Source organism: Eschrichtius robustus, chromosome 4 (assembly GCF_028021215.1).
Source record: "Eschrichtius robustus isolate mEscRob2 chromosome 4, mEscRob2.pri, whole genome shotgun sequence".
In the NCBI taxonomy this organism is placed as follows: Eukaryota; Metazoa; Chordata; class Mammalia; order Artiodactyla; family Eschrichtiidae; genus Eschrichtius; species Eschrichtius robustus.
Genome location: NC_090827.1, coordinates 90,994,480 through 91,013,790, shown reverse-complemented (window position 1 = coordinate 91,013,790; position 19,311 = coordinate 90,994,480). Strand labels below are relative to the sequence as shown.

The 19,311-nt window shown below is 35.4% G+C and overlaps 1 protein-coding gene across 1 annotated transcript in view; it reads right to left on the bottom strand.

The window, feature by feature from the left end:
• ARAP2 (ArfGAP with RhoGAP domain, ankyrin repeat and PH domain 2) overlaps positions 1-19,311 on the bottom strand; it is a 196,141-nt gene that overhangs the window by 70,873 nt on the left and 105,957 nt on the right. The window contains exons 19-23 of the mRNA XM_068541993.1: positions 13,698-13,861; positions 9,282-9,494; positions 5,945-6,050; positions 2,426-2,573; positions 854-922 (exon numbers count right to left, since the gene is read on the bottom strand). Coding sequence (XP_068398094.1) covers positions 854-922; positions 2,426-2,573; positions 5,945-6,050; positions 9,282-9,494; positions 13,698-13,861 — 700 coding nt within the window. The remainder of the gene's footprint in view (positions 1-853; positions 923-2,425; positions 2,574-5,944; positions 6,051-9,281; positions 9,495-13,697; positions 13,862-19,311) is intronic.

Below are 19,311 nucleotides of genomic sequence, written 5' to 3'. Positions count from 1 at the left end.
TTCCTCATCTCCTTCATATGGAATGATAACTCCGACAACTTCTCTAATTAGTTGTGTGTATTTCAGGAATAAGGTGAACTTAGGGTTTGACTTAGAAGGAAGCATTGGCCTCACCCTATGAGTGTATCTATATGGAGAATTTATTGATATTTGACCCACTTCTATTATTTGCATTGGTACCCTGAATCCACTACAATTCCTAGTTACTAGAAGACCAACTTTAAGAAAGTCCAGTGAATATTCATCAAACAAGGAAAGGTACTCTGGAAAAGTATAGTGCAACCTGAACACACAAATCCGGTATGATGCAACCAAGGAAAGCAAGAAAAGATCTAGAAAAGTCAACTTAAGACATAAATAATATATGTTACAAAGAGCACAATAGAAACATTCCCACTAGTGCAATCATCCAAGAGCATGCAAAGCAAAAGCATATATGAAATAACTTATTTCAAAAGGATAATGGAAAGAATCATTAGGGAGTCTGAATTTTCAATTTATTCTAGCATTTCTTTTGACTTCAAATGCTTCTTTTGAAATCCACTAGTATTTTCAATAGTGCTTTTATAAATGAAAACTGATTTTAAAAAGGACATTTTGATAAGATTAAAACTGATTTTTCCACCTATGTTTTAAAAAATGTATATTAGCATACTTTGGCATTTTGCATATGTGCAATGCTACAGAACTTCACAACTATTTTATCTAGGTTCTTTTTCCCCATTACTTTTACTTTGCTTCAAATAGGAATTTGAAAATAAACACAACAAATGTTTACTTACAATGAAAGTTTTTTGGTTTTTGTTGTTTAAAAAAATTTTTTTTTATCAGAGATCTAACTATTACTACTCACTTGAGTGTCTTTCCACTTGGTAATAAAGCTATTTTCTATGTCCATTTGTTTGACTTGGTCTTCTTTAACCTGTTTAAAATATAATTTGGGACATTCTAATAAAATACAAGGAGTGATGGTACTCATCCTCACATAACTTTCTTCAGGAATTTAAAGACCAACACATTAAAAATAAATGAGAATGGCCATCTTTAGCAGCGTGGGCCCACAAAGCTAAGGCAGAAATAAAGCCAACTAGATAGAGCCTCATAAAGTTCAGAACATCTTATGATGATATCATTTCAGGCTGCAGATCCCATCAATGGAATCCCCTTTGCTGAGGCAATTTAATTAGCAAAGGGGCTGATGATGTGTTTGATAGAGTTTATGTAGGTTGACAGACAAGACTCATTTCTCAAACAGAAATGTTGATTAAGTGCTTATGAAATTTTCGCCATTTGGTTAAAGTTGGATTTAACAAAACTACGTAGATAAACATTTTTATTAATTTAACAGTACAAAAATAGAAAATAAAGAGAGCATGCAAAGCCACACATGTTTTTTTTTCTAGGTCTTTCATTTCTCAGCATCAGAACTATTGCAAAGAAGTTGCTATTGATCAAAAACAGTGGACACGTATAGGAAGAAGTAAAAAGGAGATCAAAGAGCAAAGAGGATCCAACAATTCTGGTCCATTCCAATATAAATTAAGATACAAACTGTGTTATTTTATTTTATTAAAATATAGTTTCTTTCCCTTTGCTAAGGAATCTTTTTATCAGTTATTGTAAGAATGTACGAACTCTACAAAAGGTGACCTGTTACATTAAGCTATTTGATTTCATCTGGTATATACATAGCCCTGGAAAACAAGGGGTCTTGTACAAGACTGTTTAACAGAATGCCCCGAAAGGTTAAATGGCAACCCTGAGATGGCAGAAGCACTTAAGCAATGGAGCTGGACCTTTGACCCAGATCCCTTATATTCCACCCATATTCAAATCCTAGGCTTATTTCGTCTATTTTTACTCCTTTGAATTAAGAAATCATCCCTATTCTAACAGTTTTCTGATGAAACATGAAAATATGAACTTCATAATATAGCAAATTGAAAAGTCAAATAATTAGAACAGAGATGACTTAATAAAAACCACATTAAATTCTGTTAATTCAGAATTTTCTTTTTTTCCAGTTCATGCGCAATTAAAAGAAAACACTAAAATGCTTTCAACTGCAAAATTTATCAGCCTGATGTATATTACCGAATTTGTGAAATTCACAAATTTCATACCTCTAAGTAGACATACTTAACACATACATATACTGAGGAAAAAAAACATAGAAACACTATAAATAGAAATATTCTGTCCAAGACACCAGATGGTAAAAAAGCTTTAGAAGCAGCCAGATTTAAATGAATGGCTATAGCTTAAAAAGCTAGTTATATCTAAAAATTTAAGGATCATATAACTATCCGTTATTTTCTTTAAATATTCATAAAGACCTGAATAAAAACATCCCAAAATACACATTTTTGTTTGCAAACAGTAACATCAAAACTACTTTTACAATGGCAGGATATAAAATATTTACCTCAAATATTTCAACATAATTATTAATTAAGTCCTCAATTACATTCACTTCTTCACTAGTTTGTCCCTTAGTTTGAAACAAACAGGAGGAAAAAGCCAAGGCCAAATTGTGGGCGTTCATGTGATTGATTTCTGAGCATTTCTGAACCCTGTGAGAGAAAAGCAGAGCTTATTACAATCTATTTCTATTTGAAAATTTCATAGAACTTATAAGTCTTCATACTCATTTATTTTTTCTCTCTCTCTCTTTTTTAATACACACATATTGAAAGTCTCTGATGTAAAAGGTACAGTGGTGATTTAAAGAAAAATACACAGTTCTTTCTTCCAAGTAGCTCACAGTTTAATTAAGAACATAAGAAAAGACTACTGTTAAAGATATTACTACAAGTTACAAAGCAGTACTTGATCACTGCTTTAGAAGAGGGACTCCTCACCCACCATATCCAGACAATTCCACTAATGGGACAACCTGCAGCTAAGGCATAAAGGTGTGCTTGCAGAATGGTGTCAAATGACTTGTGGGGTAGGAGCATAAAAAAAGAGGAGAAAGGGGCAGTAGGTAAGCAGGAAATAAGGCAAGAATGGCAAATCAGGAGGCATATAGGAGAGAGTTCCAAATTCAAGGTTTAGGGCTAGGCTGAATTTCCCAGAAAGTACATATCGGGTGAGAAAATGCCTGGCAGCATGTGTTTGGATGGTTATTCAAAATAGGATATTTTCTCTCAAAAAGCAATCACTTAATTAAGAAATACCATTACATTTTTCTTGGCTAGAACTAAGAATGGCTTTTTACAATGAACAGACATGAACAGAGGAGTCAATTCTCCCAACCAGTAGGCTACAACACTTGAGTTTTACAAAGAGCATTTAAAGTACTCACGAATGTAAGTTCAAAGTGATTAAAAACAAAATACAGCCATCACCCCAATAAAAGGAAATTTACACTGATAAAAATGCTGGAGAACTCTAACTGATGCCCATGGAAGTATCTGTTAATGCTCTCTGTCACTGACTGTAGACATAGCAGCTGCTCAGTTGCCTGTCTAATTACATTTGTAAATTTCTAAAATACATAGTAAAAAAGGGAGACCAAGTCTATCAAAGGAATAAAGCAAGACTAAGGTAGGTACACCTGACTATAAAGAGCAAAGATTCTAGTAGGTACAGGAAAAATAAGGAAACACGACAGGAATATATATGATAGTGTAAGAAACTCACAAGGAAATGCCAAATTGCATAGCAGAGACAGAGCAAGCTTGATCATCATATATGATCTATAAGATGCCAAAGGCATCGCAAGTTAATAGAGGAAGATGTCATAATTGTGGGCATCCCTCTCAAAACCACTTCTGTACTTTTTTTTTTATCACACTGGACTGTAAACATCTGGAAAATTTATCTGCACAGCTGCCTGTGTTACTAGAATCTAAGCATCTCTCAGTCAGAGACTTTGTGTTAATCACACCGTAGTGCGTAATAAATACCTGGTGAATGGAATTAAGTCAAAGTTAGTCATGGAGGAAATGGTCTGTTATCTAGGGCAGGGATGGAAGTGAATGCTAAATCAACCTGACCTTATCCAAACTGACCTCTCAAACTTTTGACAACACTATCAAACATTCCCACCTCTCCTGAGACTTCCTTCTGCAATAGCCTTCTCCTCCAGCGCTCGTCACCTCTTCAGTTTCTACAGCTGCCTTAATTTCTGGCGTAAAGCATGTACACTATGTGTTTTCCTTTTCTTCCTTTATTTCCCCGCTCCCACACTAGCATCCCCAAGTGTCCCACATTCAGCCAGCTCACTCTCTTCCCACTCAGCCCTTCTCATCAGAAGCCCAAGGAAATTGTTTGTTAAATAGTTTCTCTGCCTCCATTCTAACCTCTTCCCAATCAATCGCAGGACATGGGTTATTATCCTAAAACAGATTGGATCAGTCACTCCTTATCACTTAAGGGAATGAAATCCAAATGTTTCTACATGACCAACAGTGTCTTTCGCAGCCTCCTGCCAGCTAGCTACAAACCATCTCATCTCCTGGTACACCTATTTCCTAGAAAATATCCTTCACTCAGGTCTCGTACTTATTTTTCTTTCATGCCCCGTTCATTTATCCATTTATATCTGAAACATCACTTGGACCTCAACACACAATGAACCACTTAATCCCTGCTCTATAATTCCATGTCTCATGCTAAAATTCTCCATATTAAAATCTGTCCTGAGGGCGCTGTGTTTTCCTAAAAAATATAAAATGCCCTGCAGCATCCCTGTGAGTTCCCACTGTGAGGTCCCAGGGCTCCTCGGTGCTATTTAGAAACTGCAGACTTAAGACTATTTTTGTCATTCATGTATTATTATCAACTATTTTTGTTACATGGAACCTTAATGGACATTGTATTTTACATAGTAGGAGCTAAAATATATGTCAACTGAAGAAAAGGATTGGCGGGAACTCATCTGAAATTCAAGTGTAAAGTTTAAGAATTATGTGTAACAATGTTAAAAATGTTAATGTGATAATTGTAGCAGCCTGGTGACATATTATAACTTCTGAAGAAAAAATTACCTGTCCCAATGTCTCATAGGCATAGAGGTAGGACTATAAATATATAGACTACATTTATATGATGCAATAAGAAAATCAGAGTTACAGTAGGAATGGAGTTCACAAGTATCAGAAGTGGTGGCTGGAAAAGAAAGATAAAGAGAAAAGACCAACTGTGGAGGATTTAGGAATCTAAACTCCAAATAAGGTACTTTTAGTAGAATTCAGGTTCATAGAAATTTATTCAAGGGAATATTGCATCCACGAAGGAAGCTGCAAACAACATGTTCCTTAAGCAATATTTACACTGATTTAAGTTTTTGTAATGACAAAACTTGCTCATAGCAAAACAAACAAACAAACCTTAAGTTTGTTGACTTAAAACGTTATTCCCAAACATTGTCATCCTTCAGATGTCATTTCTCAAGCTACCATTTTATTCCCCTTATCCTCCCAAATGCAGGTGACTACATGCCCGAACATAGAAAATGTTTTTGATTTTTAAAATTTCCCTCATCTAATCAACTGTCTGACACCAAAATATTGGAGTCAGGTTAGATACAAACTCATAATAAAGAAATAAAGGTTTATTAAGAGTCCACCACGAGAAAATACTGTGCTCACAGATTCCTGCTATAGAATTCTGGTCCCTGTACTTCCTTCTCCGACAACCCTCTTAAATGTTTTAAAATTCTTGCTTATGTACTGGATGTATCTGATTTGCTGTGCATGATTATTTCTAATCCATTTAAGAAATTTTCCAGTGCTATTTATTTGAAATGTGTCTTAATTCCACTAAGAGACACTAAAGTGATAGTTCATGGGAATTCCATTTTGAAAGTATTCTTAAGATATGGTGAGAGATTCATAGTCACAAATAGAAGGTTAACCACAGTACTTTAAATTTAAGAAATAATGTCTTATTGAGTGCCACGTTTGAAATGTCTAGAAAAGTTCATGAATCCACCCACCTATAAAGGTGTTCAATTATAGCTGCCAACGTTGCTCGGTTGACCCCAGGAAGAGTACGTATAAATGCTCCATATTTTTTAATTCTTTCCTTGTCATCTTGGGTATCTAGAGGTTAAACACACACACGTAAAACTTGAGCCCTAACTAATCGTCTGTATTACCAATTTGCCTTTTATCAGTATTTTAAAACAATATTCACAATTGTTATTTCACTGACACAATCAAGTTTCAGTAGAAAAACATTCAAACTTCTATAATTCTGGAAAAGTATTTACAAAAACATTCCAGGGCTATATGTCATAGTTCTTATACTTTGTAATTAAAAATGAAGCACTTTCAAAACCCAGGATTGTATTTTATCTTCAACTTTACAGACTACTGAATGTCAACTAAGAGGAATCTTTTCAATTAATAACAAATTAGAGTACAAATTGAAAAGATAAGCCAAAAGTATTTTAACTGTAGCTATGGAAAGATTTCACTATTTGTTATTTGAAAATGACATTTCTGACCTTTTTCCTTGTGGAATCATAAAAATCTTCCCCAAACTATGAACCATCCCAGAACTATGAACTGTACCTTACCCCACAGATAGATCCATGTAAGGGGGCTTTCACCAGCCCTGGAACCTTCAACTCTTTGGAGAAGGTAAGGGAACAGTGGAAGAAGTCATGTGTAGGCCCTAGAAACGATGATACAGACTGAGAGGAGGATGGACCCTCTGCCTTAGTCATGGAGAGAAGGATGAGAAGGAATTACTCTCCTCCACCCTCCTAACCCCAAGAAGTCAAATACTTAGAGCAACTACACAGGAACCTCCAAAGTTCTGGAGTCTAGAAGATGTGCAGTGGTGGTCTGGTCTAACCTACTCCCTCACAGGGGAAATAGGAGACCTCTTTTCAAATAAATAACTTGTGCTGACTCTGTAACTCAAGGGGATTGCACTTATATATCCCCTCTCAATTCCCAACTGCCTTTGGAAACAAGGCTTTTTCATTTTCTGCTTAGCCCTACACATTCTATTAACAGAAAGCCAGCAGCACTTTATGATTCTTTGAAAGTACACAGTCACTTGTAAAGGGCATTCCGATCCCTGGGGAGGTAAGAGACTCTGTGACACATTTTTGAAGTACGCTCCTATTCAAAACTGCAACTGATAGCTCTTTAGTACTGACTTTGCCTGCACATGAGATCTATAAAAGTAAACATGGTCATATTGACTTAACTGTGCTGGTAGATGACTCTCTAAAAGCAAGAGGGGATGACACCCAAATGACATTCAGAGACGATACCAGAAGTGAATTAAGAACTTTCTGTCATCCCTGGTATAATCCAAACATTTTCCCTTGTGTCATCCAGTTTCTAACTGTAGAGGTAATTGTATTTATTCAACAAAATGCAATTAATACTACTACGCTTATAACAAGTCATGCTAATACAGCATATTTTCACAAATCTTATAAGAATAAAAGAGATGATATTTTCAAAATAAAGCTTAAGTAATTGGAAAGGAAAACTGAAGATAGATTTTAGGTCATACAGGAAACACAACGATCTATTCAACTAGCCACAGACTTCAGACAGTTTAATAGCGTTCTTAGAAGAAGAGGTCATATATCATATGAATAGGTGCTATGCCACTGTAGGGCATTCTTCACCTTGGGCTCACAGGACCCAAGAGAGCTCTCCTGTGAGGTCACCCAGAGAGTTCTAGTTTATTCTTGTCAGATCCAACAAAGGGCACTTTTCTGACAGGTCAGTGTGAGCTACACTGGATCTACATTGGATCTAAAAGCAAAGTAGAAGCCTCCAAGTAAATGCTCAAGGAGTCACATCCAAATGAAAGGTGAACACACTTCTTTCTGATACATGCTAATACTTCCCAACTACCTCCTCCTGGTAGACTGACAACAATGAAGACTTCTCTGTCATGAAATTTGACAACTTCAGCAAAAGCATATTTGTTACAGATTTTTGATAAATGATTTTATAAGGAAGACAAATTGTAATTCTTTATAAAATAGAGATACTATAAATAACCCCATGGTTATAAATTATAATAAAATCTTAAAACAAAAAATGAGGATGGCAGGGTAACTGGGCTTAAAAGATATATCATCTAATTCCATATTTTATATTCCAGAAAATTATACAATCAACTTTTCTTGTGATTAGAGTTAAACCTATTGATTTTAGAAGTATCAGGAAGTAACTATAAGAATTCTGAATTAGGCAGTTAAATTGTGAAAAGCTTTATTTTAATAACAATACTACTCTCTTGCCGACACAAATAAGGGTCATTCTTGGAATAATTTTTCAAACTGTGGATGTTTTATGACATTTCAAAATTAATCCCTTCAAATGTCATAGTTATGTTTTAGATTAAACAAATGCTTTCAATGAAAAAAACTATTTCTCAACAGAGGGACGTCATATAGTTAAAATCAAAGGTCATTTTATAAAAAAATTTCTCAAAACAGATTAAATGTACAAGAGAGAAATATATTAGTAAATGATGGTATAATTCAATGATACATTTTAAAAACTGTGGAAAAAATGAAGATTCAAAATTGTCATTTTGAAAGCATTGTAGATATATGGGAAATATTTTTGGTTTATTAATAAAATAAAGATTATATGTAAATCATAGGCATGGGGACAAAGACTATAAAATAATGTGAAAAATGAAAATAGCTCTATTAGAAATCTGGGATTAAAGGCAATGTTTATATTTAAAAGTATTTATCATAATCTTTCTATAAAAAGTTATTTTGAATTAATGGATGTAAATATAGGTTTTACTAAAATCAACGTGACCCATTAACTTTTCTAGGGTCATTTCTTAAATAAGTTCTCTTACAGTGCAGCAAAGCTTTTTTGCTTCATTAGACAGAATCTAGAAAAAGTAAAGAGTAAAAAAAAAAATTGTTATGTAACTTTAAAGAGGCAGAATAAATGAAAAAGGAAAGCCAAACAGCCATATGGCAAAACCGTGTAAAACCAATCTTATATTAAAACTTTCATTTTAATCTTAATGAGAAAATTAACAGCCTACATGGACTTGACTATAACACTTCCAAAGTTAAGGCAAAGTAAGCACTAAGAAATCTACCAAAAACTAAGTATTACCGTAAAACACTGTTTAGCAATTATCACCATAAATTTCTTTTGAGGCAGATATGAACAACTATTGATATTTGCACAATTTCTGTTCTGAACCATTATGTATATTGTTCCTTTCAATTAAATGTTCAGATTATCAAAGGAGATTTTAAAAATCTATTATCAAATGAGAAGCCAAGCCTTTATTATTCTGTTCTATATTATATGTGTTACCTAAGGCAGAGATCCAATATGGATAGAGCTCCTTAGTAAGAAGTGCGTCGTCAATGTCAGAGAGAAAACTCTTCAATATGCCCGTCACATCTTCAAGCTGATGTTTTCCAGCCCTCAATTTACAGCTTCTTGCATCCTTTTTGAAACTCTCCAGGAGTTCACTTACATGTAAAGGATCACCATTCTTTTGATAGATATATTTGCACCCTAAACCTTTGTTAAAAAAAAAAGAAAATGGTTATATGAAAAAAGTCTCAGGTCAAAATCCACTTTGATATCTTAAAAATAGAACCAATTTTTGTGTTGGAACGATGCACAAGACAAAATCATTATCCAAGGGCTGATATAAACATGCATGAGAAAAAAAGAGCCCCTCCCCCCGCAACTTTAATATTTAAAATGTAAACCTGATGAACAACTATTTCATCCTCAGCTTTTAGTAAGTCTCTGGCCAGCCCTTCCCCCAGTCCTTCATAGCATCTTTTTCAAATGCTCTTTTACCACAAGTACCCTTCGCTTAGTCTCCCAGATTACAAATTTGCCTCCAGTTTCACCAACAAAAGTGAGGCTCTCTGGTATAAATTTCCTCAAGTCTCTGCACTCACAGAGTGAGTATATTAATTCTGTCTGTTCCCACCTTTACCTTCTTCTACATGAAGAGTTGGGTCATGTCCTTTTCAAAGTTACAGATTCATCAAGTTTCCCATATAAAATAAGAGGAGTAGCAGTGGTTAACTGGAGGAAGAGGAGTGATGATGATGATATACAAACAAAAAAATTTTTTTAAATCCTTTTTTGCCCCTCCCCCCAGGTCTCTTGTCTCTCTTCCTTCCAAAACTAATCTGAGTTTCCTATATTTATTCTTTCTCCCATCTCACATCCCTGTTAATCCTTCAACCACATAATCTTGCTTCTGTGCCCAATTTCCACTCTATCAGGACCATCTTCATCAAGAATATCTATTTTCTAGATGCTCTGCAGTATTTATGTAATAAGAATCCCTTGCAGTGTCTGACAATCCAATGAATCCCTATTAAAATTCTGTTAATCTCAAGGTTTTCGTGATGTTATGATCTCATCTTTTTTGCCCCTTCCTCTATGACTGCTCTTCTAGTCTTCTATTTATTCTGCTACCCAGTATTTACTGATGATCCCAGCAATCCATCCTCAACTCTCTTCTCTGCTCCCTACAAAATTCTCTGGATGAACCCATCCATCTTCATCACTTCAACTACTACATGTACATTTCCATTCAGGTTTTAATTCCTAAAATTTCAAATGCACACATGCACTTTAATAGAGATATACTATATACATAATACATGCAACACACACTATACTTATACATATGAACAAATTAATTCTCCTGCCCCACTCACTACTTCACCTCCCAATCCCAACATGTTCTTTATTTATCTTCTTCCTATACCTCAGAATTTGGCATTGCTTTCTCACTTACCACACCAAACAAAAGTGTCACATATATTTTTCATCATGACTTCTCTCTCAAAAGTGTCCCCTTTTTCCATCCCATGTGCTATCATTATTTTGTCTACCCAGTTCCTCACTATGTTATCACAACTCCCTGTCCTATTCCTGTGCAGCCCTCCAGTCTGTCTCGAAAATGACAGCAGCATGGTCTGAGACACAGGTTGGCTAGTGTTACCAACATGCTTAAAAATATGGATACAGCCCTCCCACTGTTTTGAGGGCAAGTTTGAGGATTTTATTATGATACATAAGATCCTACATGAATTTTCCTAACTAACCCTCCTGCCTCTTGTATTTGTCCGCTCTTCTCACACTGAGTTCTGGCCACATTTAACTACCCCCAAGTTCCCTGAACAGACAACCTCCTTCATGACGCTGCACCTAGGCATACATTGTTTCCTCTTCCGGGAATTCCTATTCCCTCTTTCTCTTAACTAGTTCCCATTTTCTCTTAAGACCTGTGGTAGGTTCCATGCCTCACCCATGAAGCCATCCATGACCACCTCTACACTGGGTGAAATTCACCCCTAAACCATGGACACCTGTACCAACCCCTGAACCTCTCTGCCATAGAATTTTGTACACTTGAGATGTAATTGCCCACTTGTTTGCCTTTGATCCACAATCTGTAAACTCCTAGAAGGCAAAGATCATGTCTTATTTTCTGTACACCGCAGCTACACAGTTCCTAGAAGAACTCAGTAGGTACTTAGTAAATGACCACAACAGAATAATAAGCAAATTCTACAAAAAAAAAAAAAAAAAAAGACTTAAGTTTCTGAGAGATTATGTTGCTGGTTGAGTGAATTTCTAATAGCCTTAAGTTTCTGAGAGATTATGTTGCTGGTTGAGTGAATTTCTAATAGCTGGTACACAAGGTAACTGAATGTGAATTTGAAGGTAATTTTGTTTACATAAATTAAATATATTCTCCCAAGAACTAACTACTGTAACTCATTAAAAAAATTAAAACTCTAAGAATTATACTGTGAACTTGGTCAGATTCGGATCTTGACACCATGAGCACAAAAAATTGGCCTTAGATTTTAACCCAAAGATTAGGAAATTCAAAATAATTATGACCATAAAGGCTCTGAGCCAACCACTTGCATCCTATAATCATTGGGCATTTTCTAAGTTCATATCAAATCTTCCCTTGTATACATGCTGGTAATATTGGGGTTTTCTCCATGTCCTGCTCATTAAAAAAAAAAAGCTAAAAATACATGAAGTCTTTTATTGGCTTTATTGCTTTAATATGCAAGTTAATGTACCTTATGCTAGAGCTACAAAGTAGTTATAATGTATGAAATTTAGTTGAAAACAATCTAATGCTTAATGATTTTAAATTCAAATAAACAACACAAAGAGACTTCTGATTTCCCCAGAGAAACATTAAATTGGATATGCTGAAGCTAGTCAAGTTATTTTAATCATTTGTCAGCTTATGAAACACTTTATGCCATTATGAAATTAACATGATTTGAAAATTCCCAATGAGGTTATGCTCTTGCTAAAACAGAATATATGTGCAATTCATTTATACCTACAAAATGTAAATGCACTAATACTGAATTACTAATAAATGAAGATGATAATCTTCTTCTTCCCCCATTTTCAAATAAACAGATGATGACAGTTGATAAGAAAAATATAAACATACTATCAAGGGAAGGAACTTCATAGAGTAATCCCACATAATGTGATTACATACATATTTACAATAGATATATAATTCAAATACAATAAATCTGAATATTAATGATAATTGTACTTGGATTACATATGAAATAACTAAAATACTTAAAATGGCACTCTCCCTAGGAGAAAATATATTAATATACACATATTCTAAACTTAATTTCCCAAAATTATTTTCTTCATAGCCTTTGTTATTTTTGACATTTTGTTTCACATCAGCTCTTTTAGTTCTCAGACTGGAAGGCATGATTTATGGCTCTGTGTTTCACTCTTTACTCCCACTGTTCAATTTCCAGTATCAAACTCAGCAGCTAGCACACAACAGACACTTGATAAATAAGTAAAAAAAACTCATAACACAATGTTTTACTACAGCTCTTTCAATGATAACATTTTCTTTTCAAATTAAAAACACCCAAAGATACTTTTAATATTAGGAGAACAATGAAAGGTTAATATATCAATAGCTTCCAAAATACCAGATAATCGTTTTACTCTTTTCTGCACGTACAATCTAAATCAATGGCATTTTGATTGAATAGTTTATTTAAGTTATTTAATTTGAAAATAAACATGAATGATAAAGGCATACTTTATTTAATTTTAGGCATATCTAAAATACTACCATAGCATATTAAATTAAAATGAAGCTGCACATGTGGGTATAAATCAAGTTGGTTTTAACCTGCAAACTATTCATAAAAATATTTGTTACAATTAAGTCAAACTATCACAGTTAATGACCATGATTCTTAATATAAACATATGACCAATAGCACGTTGAATGGAATAAATACACATACACTTTGTATACAGGCCAACAAAAAGTAAATTCTTTTACACATTGTCCCATAGTATACCACTTCTAAAAACACACTGAGGCACCTCTGAGTTTCCCTAGACTTTACTATAAAGTTATAACCTCTGAAAAGTACAATGTTAATCAATTTTTAATATACATTTTATAATATAGATTCTTCTACTATGTCATTTAAAATTTTTATGCATGTAAAGGAAGAAGGAAATGGTAAAGGCACATGATATAATTTAAATGAGCTTTATTGTGAGAAAGAATGGCATTTAGGCTGAAGAGTGACGACAATTTTATTTTTCACTGATGTACTTACAAAGGGCTCTAATTCAGTCCAATGGAGGTACCACTTAAAAACTGTAAATATGCTACTATGAGTTCTGTGGGTTGAATAAAAACTTTGTGATACTTACCATACTGTGTAACAAATGCTATACAGCTGTTCACGATAATGGGAACGTCATTTTTGCTGAGCTGCTGATCTTGTAATGCATTCCCATCTGTACCTGCTGCTTTTTCAATTGCAGTATGCCAGACTGTGAAATCCAACTTGGTATGCCCATGGATGTATAATGTTCTGTAAGGTTTCAAAAATATTTCAAATTATAATTTTGCCTTTTAAAAAATTCTTACTTCTACACAGATTATCCTTAGATCCATATAAATGGGATCTTGTCTCATCCATCAGAAGAAAACCCCTCTGGGGACGTCCCTGGTGGTCCAGTGGTTAAAAATCCATCTTGCAATGCGGGGAAAGCTGGTTTGATCCCTGGTCAGGGAACTAGGACCCCACATGCCGCAGGGCAACTAAGCCTGCACGCCGCAACTACTGAGCCCGCACACCACAACTAGAGAGCCCACGCGCCGCAATGAAAGATCCCGCGTGCCGCAACTAAGACCCGACACAGCCAAAGATAAATAAATAAATAATAATAAATAAATATATTTTAAAAAAGAGAAAGAAAACCCCTCTGTCTACCACCAGCTTCCACTCACTCAATCCCTCTTTGCATGTACAGTCATGTCTCTCTCTACATAGAGTCCAGGAAGTTCCCTGAACTTGTGGTCTCGCCTCCTTGCCTCCTTTCATTTCCCCTTTCTTTCTGTTTCTGAATAACTGAACAGAAACCCTTCTAGCAAGCATCACCTATGACTTCTCATGGATATTTGGGGCTATGTTTTTCAAGATTTTAGAACTGTTTGATGACTTCATTCCTTTAAAAAAAAAAAAAGAGGAAAAAAAAATACCACCCAATTCGGCTTTTGTAGCACAATCTTTCCTGGCTTGTCTTCCTATCTTTCTGGTGCCTCAATTTCTTTCCCAAGCTCACTTCCTGTTTCTGAAAATGAAGTTGTAACCTCAGTGCACTCACATGAACTCCAAGGACTCTCCAGGGACATGTCATTCAGGCCAGTGGTTTCATCCCCCATATATAAGCTGGTAACTCCCAAATCCCTATCTCCAGGCGGTAACTGTCTCACAAATCAGATCTCTATGTGATTGAAAAGCAAGAGCATAAAGCAGCTAAGAGAGTGGGAAATCCAATCAATTCCCAAACTCAAGTTTTTGCTCTGCACTCACTTCCTTTATGACTTTGGACAAGTTATCAACCTTCTTTGGTTCTCAGTTTCATCACTGGCAAAATGAGGATAATAACAGTATCCACCTCAGCACTCAGTAAATGTAATATTAGTAAATAATAAAACACAATACTAATTAATGTTGATTTTTGGACATCTTCACCTTAAGGTGCCACAAGCATCTCAAATCTTTATCCCTCCTCATACCAAACCAGTACTACTTCCTCCACTTATCCCAGCAGAAATTTAGGATTCATTAACTGTATATTGGTCCACCCCACTCCCACCCAATCACTGCCACATGAATTCAGTCACAAAATTCTGTTCATTCCAATTCCCTGACATATATGTTCTGCCTCCTCTTTATTTGAACATTGGTTTCTTTCATTTCTTTGTACTGCTCCTTGAAGTCACTAAAACCCCTCCAAACAAAATTCATTTCCCAATTCTCCACCTCTCTAGTCCCTGTTCCCCAAGACTGCCAGAATGATCTTTCTAAAATACGAAGCTAATGACATCACTTCCTAAGCACTGTCCTTCCACAGCAGCTCTGGAGTTTTCAAGATTAAAAGGCCCTCATGATCTGGCCCGTATTTTCCCCTCCAATTTTGCCATTCCAGGAAGGAAGGAAGGAAGGAAGGGAGGGAGGGAGGGAGAGAGAAAGGGAAGGAAGGGAAGAAAGGGAGGAAAGGGAGGGGAGGGAAGGGAGGGGAGGGAGGGAAGGAAGGAAGGAAGGAAGGAAGGGAGGAAGGAAGGAAGGGAGGAAGGAAGGGAGGGAGGAAGGAAGGGAGGGAGGAAGGAAGGGAGAATTAACATGTTCTTGTCTTCATAATAAATACTTCCGGCTCTTTGGCTGTTACTCCAGCTCCTCCCCCATCGGTGTGTTCCAGGTAACCCTCGCTGACACTCCATCCCCATCTCTCTCCATCCAATGCTTATTGTGTACCAGGTGTCCCTTCTTAATCCTGAACATCCACTCTACCCGCCATCATATCGCCTGCTCTACCTGTGTGAATGTTCTAGCCGCTACACCCCAAACTTTGTATAAGCAAACAAAGAAAGCATTTCAGCATCTATAGCCTTTAGCATAGCACGAGGTATTTAGTGGGTAAATATGTTTTAATGTTCTATCACTAGATATAAAATTTTACTTGAAACACAAAGTAATCGTTGATGTATTTAAGTATAAAACTATTTAATTTTCATTTCAGACTATGAGACAGCTACTTTGGATTCAACCCAAAGAGAAAGGAATGAGCTGCTTGAACTCTGGATTGTTTTGGTTTCTTTTGGGGGGGGGGCGGGTAATGTTTCACATTCCTGATAATTCACTGGCCCTGATTTAAAAAGAAAACAAAAGTACTCCTTTCTGTCCTTCGGTTTCTTTTCTTGAAATGCTCCTCTAAGAAGACAAAGCTACTGGCACCCCACTCCACTCACTTCTAACATCTTCTGAAATTGCTGTAACTTCTTCAGTGACACTGGTGCCCGTAATCTTCATCTCTTTTCTCCCGGCATCTCTATCTATTGTTTTTATTTTCCACACCACCACAACAGCCTTGACCTCCAGGTCTTGTAATTTTCTTTTTGAAGAATTCTGATACTTGCTCTAATACTCCTGACATACCTTAGCCTTACATCATCTTTAGCTCAAAAACATTCTACTGCTGGGCATATTTGTCTAAATGAAACTATATAACTCGGGTAATTTCCTTGAGGAATATCAAGCCCCTACATTATGTAGACTTAATCAAAATTACCTCTTGCTAAATTAAGGAGTTTAGGTAAAGAGAAAATTTTAACTTTTTTTGAGTCTTGGTTTTTTAATCTGATAATTAAGCTCTGAATATGAGACAAAAATCTTTTAAAAGGTGTGCTTATAGGCAATGAGTATTTGAGCAAGCAGTAAAAGAAATCCAAAAGGCAATGGCCCTCTATGATAGCAGTATAATTCTGCCGTTAACTGTAAATGTTTCCAACTTCAAATTTTCTTTCTAACCAGAAGAAATCCTTTGATGACAAGTTTAGCTGTCTGCTTGTGAACTAGTGAAAGGTAGAATGAGTAATAAGTTAACTCCTGAGTCCACTTGTCAAAGGCTGAATCTTAAAATACATCATCTTGTGCAGTAGATGTCTGACATTTAATAGCATCAGTTCAACAACTTTCCTCTCTGATGTTATCTAAACTCTGTGCACATTGAATAAAGCATCAAAAGATATTTTTAACACAAATGCTGGCCAACTTTGTGATTTCAAGTGTTACTGAACAACAATTTTACATTTCTGGATAATGATTCCAAAGAAATAGGACTTTATATCTTGAAAATCTGGAAGTTCTTTTAAAGAACTCTAATTATAGAAAAATAAATTTTCCTAACTGTCCATTCCCCAAGCCTAAATTTTAAATGGTACTTCAAAGCCATATAAAAAAAATCCCTATATCCTATAATGAGTTAAGACAGTTCAATAAGACCTAGAAACCAAGTCCCAAGACTAATAAAAACAACTTTCTCAAAACTGTAATATAATAACCACAAAGTATAGACTATCATATTTGAGCTTGGTCTACTGACAAGAACCAGAACAAATGATAGGATCTATAGATATGTCTGTATGAAAAATAAATTCACCTTTATAAAGAACATTTTAAACACAACTAAAAAACAAAAACAACACATTACAAAAACATGACTGAAGAAGATAATATCCTAGGCATTTATACAGAAATAAAAAAAAACTGAGTCTTGTAGTATAAGTCAGCATGTTTGACCAAAACATATTTATTTTGCTTTCGTTTCTGGAAGATCTGTTTGCTGGATAGAGTATTTTAGGCTAATAGCTGCTGGTTTGGTTATTTTGTTTCCCCCCTGCCCTCAGCACATTAAAAGATTTCATTATACTATCTCCTGGCTTGCACTGCTTCTGACAAGGCATTCTTATCTTTGTCCCCTGTTTTTAATGTGTCTTTTTTCCTCTGGTACTTTAAAATTTTTTTTTGTCTTCACACTGGTTTTCAGGAATTTGATTATGATATGTGTTAATGTGGTTTTTCTTTATCATGCATGAGGTGTGTTGATCTTAGTACATCTGTGGGTTTACAGTTTTTATCAAATTTGAAAAAGTCTGGCCACATTTCTTCAAATATATATATATTTTTTTACTCCATCCTTCTCTTATTTTGGGATTCTAATTATACTTACATAAGAATGATATTGTCTCACAGGTCACTAAGGCTCTGCTAATTTTATTCAGTCTTTTCCCTCTGTGCTTAAGTTTTGATAATTTCTATTGTCATGCTTTCAAGTTGGAGTTTTTTGTTTTAATGTAGAGTCTATTCTTGCATTTAGCTGATCTAGTGAGATTTTCTTTTCAGATAGTGTATTCTTCAGCTTTAGAAGTTCCATCTGGTTCCTTCTTTAGATCCATTTTTCTATGTTTATGTTCTCCTTTACATCTTTTTTTCTCTGTGTAAATAATTGTCTTTTTACTTTTTTTATTGGAGTATAATTGCTTTACAATGTTGTGTTAGTTTCTGCAGTACAGTGAACTGAATCAGCTATATGTATACACATATCCCCTCCCTCTTAGACCTCCCCCCCATCCCACCCATCTAGGTCTTCACAGAGCACCAAGCTGAGCTCCCTATGCTATACAGCAGGTTCCCACTAGCTATCTATTTTACACATGGTAGTGTATTTATGTCAAACTTAATCTCCCAATTCATCCCACCCTCCCTTTCCCCCACTGTGTCCACACATCCATTCTCTATGTCTGTGTCTATTCCTGCCCTGCAAATAGGTTCATCTGTACCATTTTTCTAGATTCCACATATATGCATTAATATATGATATTTGTTTTTCCCTTTCTGACTTACTTCACTCTGTATGACAGACTCTAGGTCCATCCACATCTCTACAAATGACCCAATTTCTTTTTATGGCTGAGTAATATTCCATTATATATATGTACCACATCCTCTTTATTCATTCATCTGTCGATGGACATTTAGGTTGTTTCCATGTCCTGGTTATTGTAAATAGTGCTGCAATGAACATTGGGGTGCATGTGTCTTTTTGAATTATGGTTTTCTCAGAGTACATGCCCAGTAGTGGGATTGCTGGGTCATATGGTAGTTCTGTTTTTAGTTTTTTAAGGATCCTCCATACTGTTCTCCACAGTGGCTGTATCAATTTACATTCTCACCAACAGTGCAAGAGGGTTCCCTTTTCTCTGCACTCTCTCCAGCACTTATTGCTTGTAGATTTTCTGATGATGGCCATTCTGACCGGTGTGAGGTGATACCTCATTGTAGTTTTGATTTGCATTTCTCTAATAATTGGTGCTGTTGAGCATCTTTTCATGTGCCTCTTGGCCACCTGTATATCTTCTTTGCTGAAATGTCTAGTTAGGTCTTCCACCCATTTTTTGATCGGGTTGTTTGTTTTT